General features: G+C 42.6%; 1 protein-coding gene across 1 annotated transcript in view; it reads right to left on the bottom strand.

Annotated features, from left to right (window-relative positions):
* Window positions 1-299: 299 nt before the first annotated feature.
* OSTM1 (osteopetrosis associated transmembrane protein 1) overlaps window positions 300-10,944 on the bottom strand; it is a 10,965-nt gene continuing 320 nt past the window's right edge. The window contains exons 2-7 of the mRNA XM_014964436.1: window positions 10,711-10,844; window positions 8,151-8,265; window positions 5,757-5,854; window positions 4,315-4,479; window positions 3,343-3,508; window positions 300-3,028 (exon numbers count right to left, since the gene is read on the bottom strand). Coding sequence (XP_014819922.1) covers window positions 2,973-3,028; window positions 3,343-3,508; window positions 4,315-4,479; window positions 5,757-5,854; window positions 8,151-8,265; window positions 10,711-10,844 — 734 coding nt within the window. The 3' untranslated portion in view covers window positions 300-2,972. The remainder of the gene's footprint in view (window positions 3,029-3,342; window positions 3,509-4,314; window positions 4,480-5,756; window positions 5,855-8,150; window positions 8,266-10,710; window positions 10,845-10,944) is intronic.

Genomic DNA, 10,944 nt, shown 5'->3' with positions numbered 1-10,944 from the left:
CCCCACAGAGCCAGCAGGTTGTCCCCCCAGCCTTACTCACGCACACCCCTCCAAGAAACTCCATTGCAACTAAGAGGAGCCTTTCCCAACGCTTCAGCAGGCGCCGGCCGAGCCAAAACTGCCCCCTTTCTCAGCTTTTGTGCTGTAATTCAGCACAGAACTGCTTCGAAAACATCCTTCTGATGCTGTTTTCCTGCAAATGGCATAATGAGGAATAATAAGCAGGTGCTTCTGAACACAAACGCGGAACAGCAGGGGTATAAAACTACTACAAACGAAGCAATTAAGTAACCACACGGTTCACTGTTTATTGACAGTCTTTATTAGAGCTGACTTTCCATGTTTAGAGGTTTCCTAGCAAGTATAAATATGAATCAAAGTGCTACCCCACCGTAAGAAATCTTTATTTGCACAAAAAGGTACAAACAACCAGTATTTCAAAGTTCACCCTATTTAGTACATACAATACCAAAAAAGGCAAAAATAAACCAAGATGAAAGGCTAGCAGCAAAAAGAACTCTAGTTCTCCTTCAACACAGTCTGTGTGCTTCCAACACTTCTATAGGAAACAGAGTATAAAGAGTATTCAATCGATTTATATATGAAATATCCTACCAAAAATAGAATACTGTGTAAAGAAAGTTAGTAGTACAAAGTTGGGTGGAAAGAAAAAAAAAAAGAAAAGGGAGAAAACAGTAGATTAACATTAAAAATCTCAAGTGTAAACTTTACTGCTGCTTTAAAATAAAAAACAACAAAAGTCACATGAGTATTTCCGTTTGGCTTAGCAGCCAGGAAAATAAGAAAAGCTGATTTTTTTATTTTTTTTTTTTAAAGTGCTTAACCACCATATCCAAAAGTAATGACTTTCAGACCTACTTAACATGAATGTGCTCAAAAAGCCACTGCTTACAGTATAAAAGCTGTCATTCTGAAATGCTGTGCATACAAACTGGCTTTATCTGCACGAATGAAAGATCGCTTTGAACAGCTCTCAATCATATGATGTCCCAAATCAATGTAATGCTATTAGAGCAGGCAGCTGGGTAAGTCCCAGAAAGTTGAAGTTTAAGAGTAAGAGATATAAAAAAATAATCTTTTTTTTTTTTTAAAGGCAGCATGCTTCTCCCAGCCGCAAGAAGGTAACTTTATATAATAAGCAAGAGTTTTCTATTATTCTTATAAACTACCTAAAACAAACTGACTGTTGACCTAGTAATTCACAGGTTTAACAGAGGGAGATAAACACTTCTTAGTGATAAAATACAAAAAGGTAATGGTGTGAGTGGGACCAATATTGCTAACACAGTATTTTACTTAATAAGAAACATACTGTCAGCCTGATTTTAAAACTTGACAGTATGTCCTAACTCAAAAAACCCACAAAGAATAACAAGAAAAACAACCAACGACTTGAAGAGCTTCAGGACTGTTTTGTTACATCATTACATATTTATTTGAGCCTTAGTGCAAAGGAAAAATTGAACATTCTAGGCTCCAAAGCAAGTCAAATACATAAGACTGTTTCACAGGGTTTTTTGACAGACGTCAGACACAAGTTCCAAGAGAATTTTTTTTTTTTAATGACCATTCTGTAATGGCCATTCATTTTTGTCTCACGGTTAGAAAACACATTTTAAAATGTGAGCAAAGATTCATTAACCTCCAGCACAGCTATAAATCGTTTCGAGCCCACCACTCTCCCAAATCAGGCCCATCACAACCCAACTGAACCGTGGGTGCCCAAAGCCCCTCAGCAGCACTACCCATCCCAGTCCTGACCCTGTGGATTTCTCCATCAGCTTTGGAAATCTCCAAGCTTGAATTTGTTTACATTCATCTATTTCACAGGCCTTGTTTTTAGAACTATTTCTTGAAAGCCATCAATTCCCAACACAGTGTCTTCACTGGACAGTTTTTAAGGTAGAGAACCCTCTGGTTCGTTTACCACTAAAATACATATTATCTAGAAAAGGTAACTTTTCCCCTACAAAGTTCCTGTAAACACCTCTGTATTACGCCATAGCAAGCTCTAGACCAGGAAATTCAGCATCTCCAGTGACTTGACTTTACCTCACTTCCCCCCAAAAGCAAGAACAAATGAAAAAAAAAAAACACCAACCTTATAATTAAAAAGTATAGGAAATAACATAATAAACAGTGAAGCACTCAGTTACCCAAGTAGACATCTAAAATAAGCATCTGATAATTTAACATTTGAAAAGCAATGATTTTAGTGGTTAAAGTGTGCAAATGACTAAATACGCCGCCTGTTTCAGAGATAACTGAATACTGTAGCCATCAATGATTACTATTCAAGTCTAGCACTAGCAGTTTTTGTTTCTGGCTTTGGACATGATATATTACCACTTTCTCTGCATATTTCATGCCTTTTGGTTTTTTGGTGTTTTGTTTTTTAACAGATACCAGCAGCATCAATTTAGAAAAGTTCTCATCTTTCCTGTACCGATCTTTCTCAAAGGTTTTCTGTCCATCCCAAGTCTGGCAAGACTGAGTATTATATGTGAAATTAAACATATTGTTTCAAGCAGGAACATCAAATATTATTTCAAGTTTTGTCTGTCTATGAAAATTACCTCAAAAGGATTCAGAATCTCAGGTTTCTGTGAAATGAATACAATAAATATGGAAAAACACCATGCAAGCAAAGTGTAGCTGTTCTATGGATGAGAAGTACAAAAGCTTAGAAACAGAAAAACACCAGCTTCAGCCCGAGACTGAAAAAAAAGCCCACAGATTTTTCAAAACCAGAGTCCATACAGTGTCACACAGCCCTGCCTTGTCATGTTTGTTAATGTCCTCGCTTAGAAGTCAGACAGCATTTTGTTTAACTTGTGTTGCTCTGTATCATTACACTAAACCATAATTAACTCCTCTTTTGTGCCGGCCTCATTCCAACACAATTGTACCCACTGTATACCAGCAGCAGTTCTCAGGTTTTGTTCTGCAGCTCAGCTGTATTTTTCTTGGATGTTCACAAGACTGGCATTTGACTGGATGCGCTTGGCTAGAAAGGGAAAAAAAAAAATTATATGAAAATTAAACACAAAGAATTCCACAAAAACTAGTCTCTCCACTCCCTCTATTTATCCGCCGCAGACTTGCAAACAGCTTTCTGTTCACGTCCAGAAACTTTAATGAAAAGATATGGCTGAAGCTCTTTTCCACCCTTCTTCAGGGGACAGCAGCCGACTAATGGTGGCTATTAGTGGCCCACAGCTGCAGGCAGATCCACCTGCAGGGTCCCCGCTCCCACCGGGGCCAGGCACATCCCTGGCACCACCCAGGTCCCCGCAGGGAAAGGCCAGCCCCACCGCTTACGCAAAATGAGGATCCGCTTCTTCTGCTTGGAGTGAAGGAAGCTGCTCAGGTAAAAAACGATAGGTAGGAAGAGGATGAAGGAGGACACCGCGATCACCGGCACCGTGTCGCTGCAGGGGACCGAGCAGTTGAAAGTCCTGCTCCAAAGCTTCCGGGTGATGTTCATCTAGAAGACAGACATGATGAGCAAGCCCATGAAGGCAAGCAGCGGCACTGCTGCTGGGCAGCGCGGCAAACGCCCAAGTGTGCAAATATGATCTCAGAAAACACCACTTTAACAGGTCTCCCCTCAAAAGCAAGCAAACCCTTGTCCAAGGTCCAAGATTTTTGCATCAAAACTCATACGAGCCTTAAAACCAGGCTATATTCAAATACACTGCAGACATCACCACATGCTTGTTTCCCAGAGAACTCCCTGACAGCCTGTGGGGACAGGGCTAATCCCACACTTTCGACAACGCTCCTTTTGCCCAACCACTTTAAAACCCTACAATATAACAAAGCTTTTTTCCAAGCATATGTCACCACTGCTGAGGACCCCTAGAAACAGCTGCTCTAATAAGGAATCAATTATTACACTGGCTAGAACAATAGCAGTAAAGCTTCACATTAAAAGCCAGAAGATTAAGAGGGTTTGTGTTATGTTTTTTTTTTTTAAATCCATTCCCTCCACAGTAACAAGAAATTAAAGTGCAGCTCCTCAAACTGGAACGTACTGAGGTGATCAGAAGTTTCAGCCAGCTCCTACTTCCCTGACTGAGGAGAGGACCAAGCAAGACAGCCCCAATGAGATAACTTCTTCCCCTGGGGACATCAGCCTGGCAAAGACACTGCTGTCCCTACTGCCCCACACCAAAAGGGAAAAGGCAGTCCCTAGCAAGACAAGGGCAAATGGCTCGGGTAAATAAAGAGTTCCATGATCAAGGCCTCTCTGCCGAGTATATAAATATATATAAGTATATAAATACTTACTGCATCCTCCACGTCGATACACAAGTGCGTGGAGTGCCCAGACTCACCACCTTGCCTGTTCATCCTTTGCAAGTTGTTATACAGGTCATTCAACATTTTGTAGGTTTCGTTGCAGTTTTTACATACTTCTGTGTAGTTATTGGGTGACAGATAGATGGTTTGTCCCTAGGGTTATAAAACAGCATTCATACGGAGTTTTTAGGCATTATAAGAAAAAAAACTTAAAAACTAGAGTCAGGTTTGAACCAAAATCCAAATTTCTAGCACCCTCATTGAGTAGGGGCCCAGACAGACAACTCGCATGAGAATCCAGGAGGAAAAGGGCCCACCTCTAATTCACTAGGGACAGGATGCATTTCCTGCAGCTATTGCATCTCAAACTGCTCCCTGAACTAGCAGCTTTTTTTTTTTAAACACTTATTTTTAAAGTACCAGTTCCCAGGTGGAGGGAAAAGAAATTACGAGTAATTAAACGTTATTCTGGAGCCAGAGATCAGGTTCCTTAATACTGTGTTTTGGTTTTGTTTGCCCATACCTAACAAGAACCTGTTGTTACTGCTGAGCTGCACCGACAGGGACAGACTTTGCCATAATAAGTAATCCTTTTCGTTTGTGGCCTTCACCACCCCCAAATGCAATCTGACTCACTTGAAAACAAAACCACAATCTCTAAAGATACTCTGACCCAGTAATGGTTGTATCAGCTACCAACTGACCACCTGGTTAAGCTCTAGTTCAGACACTCCCAGGAAGGCCCATAAAGGCACATTTCCTAAAAAAATCATTAGTAATAAAAAACCAGACAGTCTCCTCAGAGTTTGTTTCATACCTATAATTTCCCATTTTTACCACTGAATGATCCCAGAACTTGGCCAGTTTCCGACTGAAATGGAATATGCAGTTTCTTAGGCTATTTAGGGCATTTTCTCTGAGGACAATTACCACTAAGTGAATTATATTGCCTTTGCAATATGGACAAATGTTGTCTGCCATTAATTTTACCAGTCAAAAGAATTGTTACAATGATTTAAGGTAGTGGTCTTTCTGAACGAGCCTATATTATCAAAAGGCTATTTAAAGATTGAATTGTTAAGTCAGAAGACAACAGTTCTCCAAAGAGGTAGAAATAGAGACTTGCAGCATGCAGACACCACGTTTCTTACTATATAATTATCAACTATTGTGAATTCAGAAATTCTGATGTGAAGTAGCACTGCAATTACACACAAAATGAAGTCAAGGTGAATATCAATTAGAATTAATTTTAGGCTCTCAATCTGTAAACATCTGCATTTTGCAGATCATGGCTTTATCTGCCTAAAATTCACAAACTCACCAGCAGTCTATTTGCCCAATACGCATCTGCAGTTTATTCAGCACACATAAGATTTTGCCAGCAATTAGAGGATTTAGCGCTTCTCTTAAATACACAGCATAAATACCTGAAGGTTATGTTCAAAACATGTCAGAGATTTATTGAATAAATCCAGGAATTCTACAGTAGAATTTGATAATCCCTCACTGCTGTTCTTTAAACAATCTGTCAAAGAGAAAGAAAAACATCAGGATATTCTAATTTCTAACATTTCCATAGCCGACAAGCCCCAGACACTCCACTCCTGCAAAAAGAGCTCTCGACTATAAAAGACAGGTCTAGTCAACACTGGAGTCTCCTTATCTGCCTGCCATTGATGTCTCAGACCTGCTGACCTAACCCTTCATCGAGAACATATTTCAGAATTAATTGGCCTTGATTAAGTGAAAGATGAAGACTATTATCAAGAGCTTTCTGAAGAGGAGGTCTGAATTATCTTTGGACTTTAAGATAAAACAAGACATTACTTTTATTTTCTACCCTGCAAATCTGGCTTTGCCCAGCAACAGTAAGAGCCACTACACGAAAGCAGAAGCACCAGCAGTGGAGACGAAACGGAGAGCACCCAGGAAACAGCTAAACCTCGAACACAATGGCAGACTCAGAGTGTAGATTATTGTTAAAGAAAAGAGCTGATCATCTCACCAGCTTGGAGGGGAGCTCTGGGGCTTTCCTCCCACTCACAGGCTCAACCCTACCGTGTTACTCCTTCCACCCCTCTTCAGGTGCTCTAACCAGAAAGACCCTTGAAAACAACAGTGGTTTTTGGGAATTTAGATGTTTAGCAACAGTACTGCGAGAGCGAGCCAACATCCTAGAGAATTCCTGGAGAATTCTGGAGCACAAAGATGATGAGAGGCCTGGAGCATCCCTCTTACAAGGGAAGGCTGAGGGACTTGGGTCTTTTTAGTCTGGAGAAGAGAAGGCTGAGGGGTGATCTGATCAACACCTATAAATACTTTAAGGGTTGGTGTCTCGAGGAGGGAGCCAGTCTTTTTTCAGTGGTGCCCAGTGATAGGACAAGAGGTAACGGGCACAAACTTCAACATAAGAGGTTCCATCTAAACATGAGGAGGAACTTCTTCACCTTGAGGGTGGCAGAGCCCTGGACAGGCTGCCCAGAGAGGTGGTGGAGTCTCCATCTCTAGACACATTCAAAACCCACCTGGACACATTCCTGTGCAACCTGCTCTAGAGGGACCTGCTTTGGTAGGAGGGTGGACTAGATGATCTCTAGAGGTCCCTTTCCACCCCATATCATTCTGTGATTCTGTAATTCTCCAGACAGAAGGAGGCGCCATCAGTGCTGAGGGTGAGCATTCAGCTGGACACTGGGCAGCCAGCACACAGGTCACAGGCTACACACGGCAGGAGAGCACAGAGCTCCTCCTGTACCACCTCTCTAGTCCTCACAAATGGAAACAAACTCTTCTGGGCTCTCAAGGAACTCTGCAGCAAACCCAGCGTCTTGAACACTCAGCTCCACACTGCTATTCCCTGTTTTCTAGTGCACCCATTACTGTGGAGTCCCACTGCCCACCCCAGGGGAATGGTAAAAAGCCACAGTTTAGCTGTGTGGCACAGTGGGATACAGGGATAGACTTGGACACCCTCCAACCCACAAAATGAAATAAAAAGAACAGCTGTGGAGGCAGATACTGTTCAATGTGTAAGCATTCCAGAATTACTGACTTCATTAACAAAGAAGGAAAAGTTTCTTATGCAGGTCTTTAAAAAAATGGGAAGATGAAATAAAATAGAAGAAAACACCACGAAGCCAAGGAAAGTCTCCAGCAAGGTCTGCAGATCACAAAGAAAACTGACATGACTACCTGTCATGGTTTAGCCCCAGCTGGCAACAAAGAACCACGCAGTCACTCACTCATATCCCCGCCCACCTCCTCCCAGCAGTGGGAGAATTGGAAGAATAAGGCAAAACTCTTGGGTTGAGATAAAAGCAGTTTAACAGAACAGCAAAGGAAAGAAGAAAACAGCAACGATACTGATAAAGGAAAACAGAAAACTTGATTAATATACCACTGCTCACGGATGGGAGGCGGCCAAAGCCCCAGCCTGCTCCCCCAGCTATATGCTGAGCCATCACATGGTATCCATACCCCCTTGGATAGTCTGAATTGGGGCACCAGCTTTGTCCCACCCCAGCTTCTTGTGAAAATTAACCCTATCCCCACCAGGAACAGGACGCTACCTTTTGAAAGAAGAGCCTAAAAGAAATATTTATATAACAACTAAGTTTTCTGACAGACTAGTACCCTCAGGTTTTGGCAGTAGGCCTTACAGAATAAAAAGCTCTGGAGTGGCTTCCTTGGAGTGGCCCTAGTTTAGCATTTTTGTGTTATCTACTGACTGTATCTAAACAAATACATACAATTCTGACCTGTGCAGATTTTAGGGGCTAAGTCATAACAGCAGTATGAAAGCTACATAACGAGTCACATACTTGCACAGTTGGCTGCCTCCCAGGTTTCGTTAAAGAACTCCGAAAGGGTCACAACTATCTGCAGCCTGTCTGAGGTCAAGATGCTTTTGGCACAATTGTGGCTCTCAGAAGAATTCTAGAAGAAAAAGGAAACAAAAGAAAACAAAAAAAAAAAAAAAAAAGCAAACAGGTTTTAAAAATACAAAAGGGAAAATTTTGAAACATATTTTAGACAAGCACAGCTAAACAATCAGGTCTCATCCCATCAATATTTCTACAACAGAACTGATGGAACAATAAAAATCTTTTGATCCTTCACACAACGAGCAACACAGCACATGGTCTTTGAAGACCTACTAGGACTGCATGTGACTGCAAAGAAAGAAAAGCAAGAAGAGAGACAGGGCTTCCGCTGCCAGGTAGCTCATATTCATCCATTTCTGGGCTGCTGCCCCAGGAGACAGCTCAAGGGACAGGCAGCCAGAGAGAAGGATGGGGTCATTCTCATTAGGCTGAACGAATATTTGAAGGAGGTGAACCAACGGACTGGTCTCAAACCAAATCAAACCTAAACAACAGAAAACAACCTCCAAAACCACTGTACCAACGTACTGTCTTGGCAGCAAACTTCCCCCGATGCAGCAATACCAGGAACGCAGCAGCCCTTCACAAAGCAGCACCCGTGGGTGCTCCCCCAAGCCCGTGACCAGGCTGGGCTCTGGTCCTCCCCAGGAGAAGGTACCACCCTCATCTGTCTCACCAAGCCACCCAACGCACCCCATCCTCAAAGCAGGCACTGGCACAACTCTTACAGCAACTTATTCTCCAAACCCCGTTAATAAAAAATAAATTAAAGAAAACCACCAAAAACCACAGAGTGATTATAAAATTGATTACAGAATAAACTGGAGATATCCCTATCAGAATCCAGAACAATGTTTTTCTCCTTCAAAGCTTTATTTTTCCCCTCAAACCACTGATATGAGACCATGACCTCCAGTCAGCTGACTCCCGTGCTCTAGCTTCTGTTTTCTGGCTGCTAAATTGAATTAAGCACGCCTCAAAATTGCCAAAGCTGCCAAAAGCCTCTTTGATAAGTGACGTGGGAGATACGAGAAAATAATCTCTTTAACGAGAAACATGTTCTTACAGAGCTTTATGAGAGATCCACTTTCTGCTTCTCTTTGTTAAAACAGGTTGATTTCTTTTTAAAAAAGCAGTTTCCCTTGGAGACTCAACTGTCAAATATTGCCACATCTGGCAACTCCTACGTTCAACTGCTTTCATTTTTACTAAATTGCAAACAGATATGCAAGGAAGTTGTTGATGCGGGAAACTCTCTGGTTGCTTCACAAAGGCCTTTAACTGTGAAATTTCCTCACCAGCTGGATTCATGAGTGGGGAAAAAGCACTTCAAATCCAAATTGAATCAAGTAAACCTAGATCATGCCTTAAGGAGGTTTGCCTAGTTTATTCTTTATTAAGCCTAGTGAGGAGGATTCTACATTTCAGAGATGTCCAAAACTTAACTTGGCTGCTTCTTCTACATTGCACTATAACTACTGCAGGATGGCAATGATAAAAATATCAGGTATGTAAGGACTTGCAATCATGGGCTGAGGTCGTATGAGGTCACCTCGTTTATTTATTTGGTTAGTTAATCCATGCACAGAAGGAAAGCCAAACGCTCTCTCATACAGATGTGTCTTCCAGAGGACACACTGGACCAGCCCTCCCAAGCCACCAGTACTCTAGAACAGCAGCTGCAATGAGTTCATACATATTTTAAGTACTGGGATACATTTGCAACCAAACCTCAGCCAAAATGTTGTGCTGAAAGCACCCAAGAGAACTACATGCTCAACTTCTCACTGTCACATTACCTAGCACTAGTATGAAACAGCTTCCATATGCAAAACAAACAAACAGACTACAGGTTTGCAAACCAAAACAAGAGACCACTGACTAGATATTTGTCCTGGAGAGGACAAGCGCCAAACAAACATTCCCTGCCCTTTTCGAGGGGAAACAAGCAGACAATGCATCAAAACCAGAAGAATTATATACTTCTTCACACAACAGGTAACTACGCTGTGAAACAGTTTGCAGTAGGACGCCACAGCACCAGAAATTTAACTGGGCTTAAAGAGCAACAGATTTTTCTTATAAATAGCGATTCTAAATACAACTTGGGAAATCTCTACACCCGAAGCATAGTCTGGGTGACACACTGCTATAAACTTGCTCTCTGCTTCTGCTCTTACCCAGGCACCCGCTTCTAGCCATCATCAGAGAATGGACAAAGGTCCTTTGGTCTCCTCCACTACTGTCACCCTCACGTCACCCAGGGAACTAACTTTTGCAAATGGGTAAACTGGGTAAGAGCATGCAATACTAGCCATGGACCACCTCCAGCACTAGGAAATAGAGAAAAAAAAAAAGATGATCAAGCCTGGAGGATGTAAACTGATGACGCAGCTTCAGTCAAGGTGGGGTCATTAATGGGATCCACAGGCTCCAGCCAGGGCTTCCTGGAGCCAAGCACACTGCGACATGGCCCCCCATAAAGGCCGTGCATCACCGGCCACTGCTTCAGAGCCCAGTTTTCCACCAATTGGAAATTTTCCAAGCAGCACCAGGCAACTGCGCCCAGCCAGCGCTCCTCATCAGTGCCGTACAAGGACCGGCCGGCCAGCCAGAGCGCTCCTCCGGGCACTGCCACATCAGCAACAACGGCTCGAGTTTTTCCACTCGCACGGAGAAGCCGAGCTTTTTTCCGCGGGCGGAGCTGCCTGCCCCCCCCCCCCCCCCCCCC

Source organism: Calidris pugnax, unplaced genomic scaffold (assembly GCF_001431845.1).
Source record: "Calidris pugnax isolate Ruff unplaced genomic scaffold, ASM143184v1 scaffold219, whole genome shotgun sequence".
Taxonomy (NCBI): Eukaryota; Metazoa; Chordata; class Aves; order Charadriiformes; family Scolopacidae; genus Calidris; species Calidris pugnax.
Note: the sequence above shows the minus strand (reverse complement) of the source record. Positions and strands in the feature narration are given on the sequence as shown.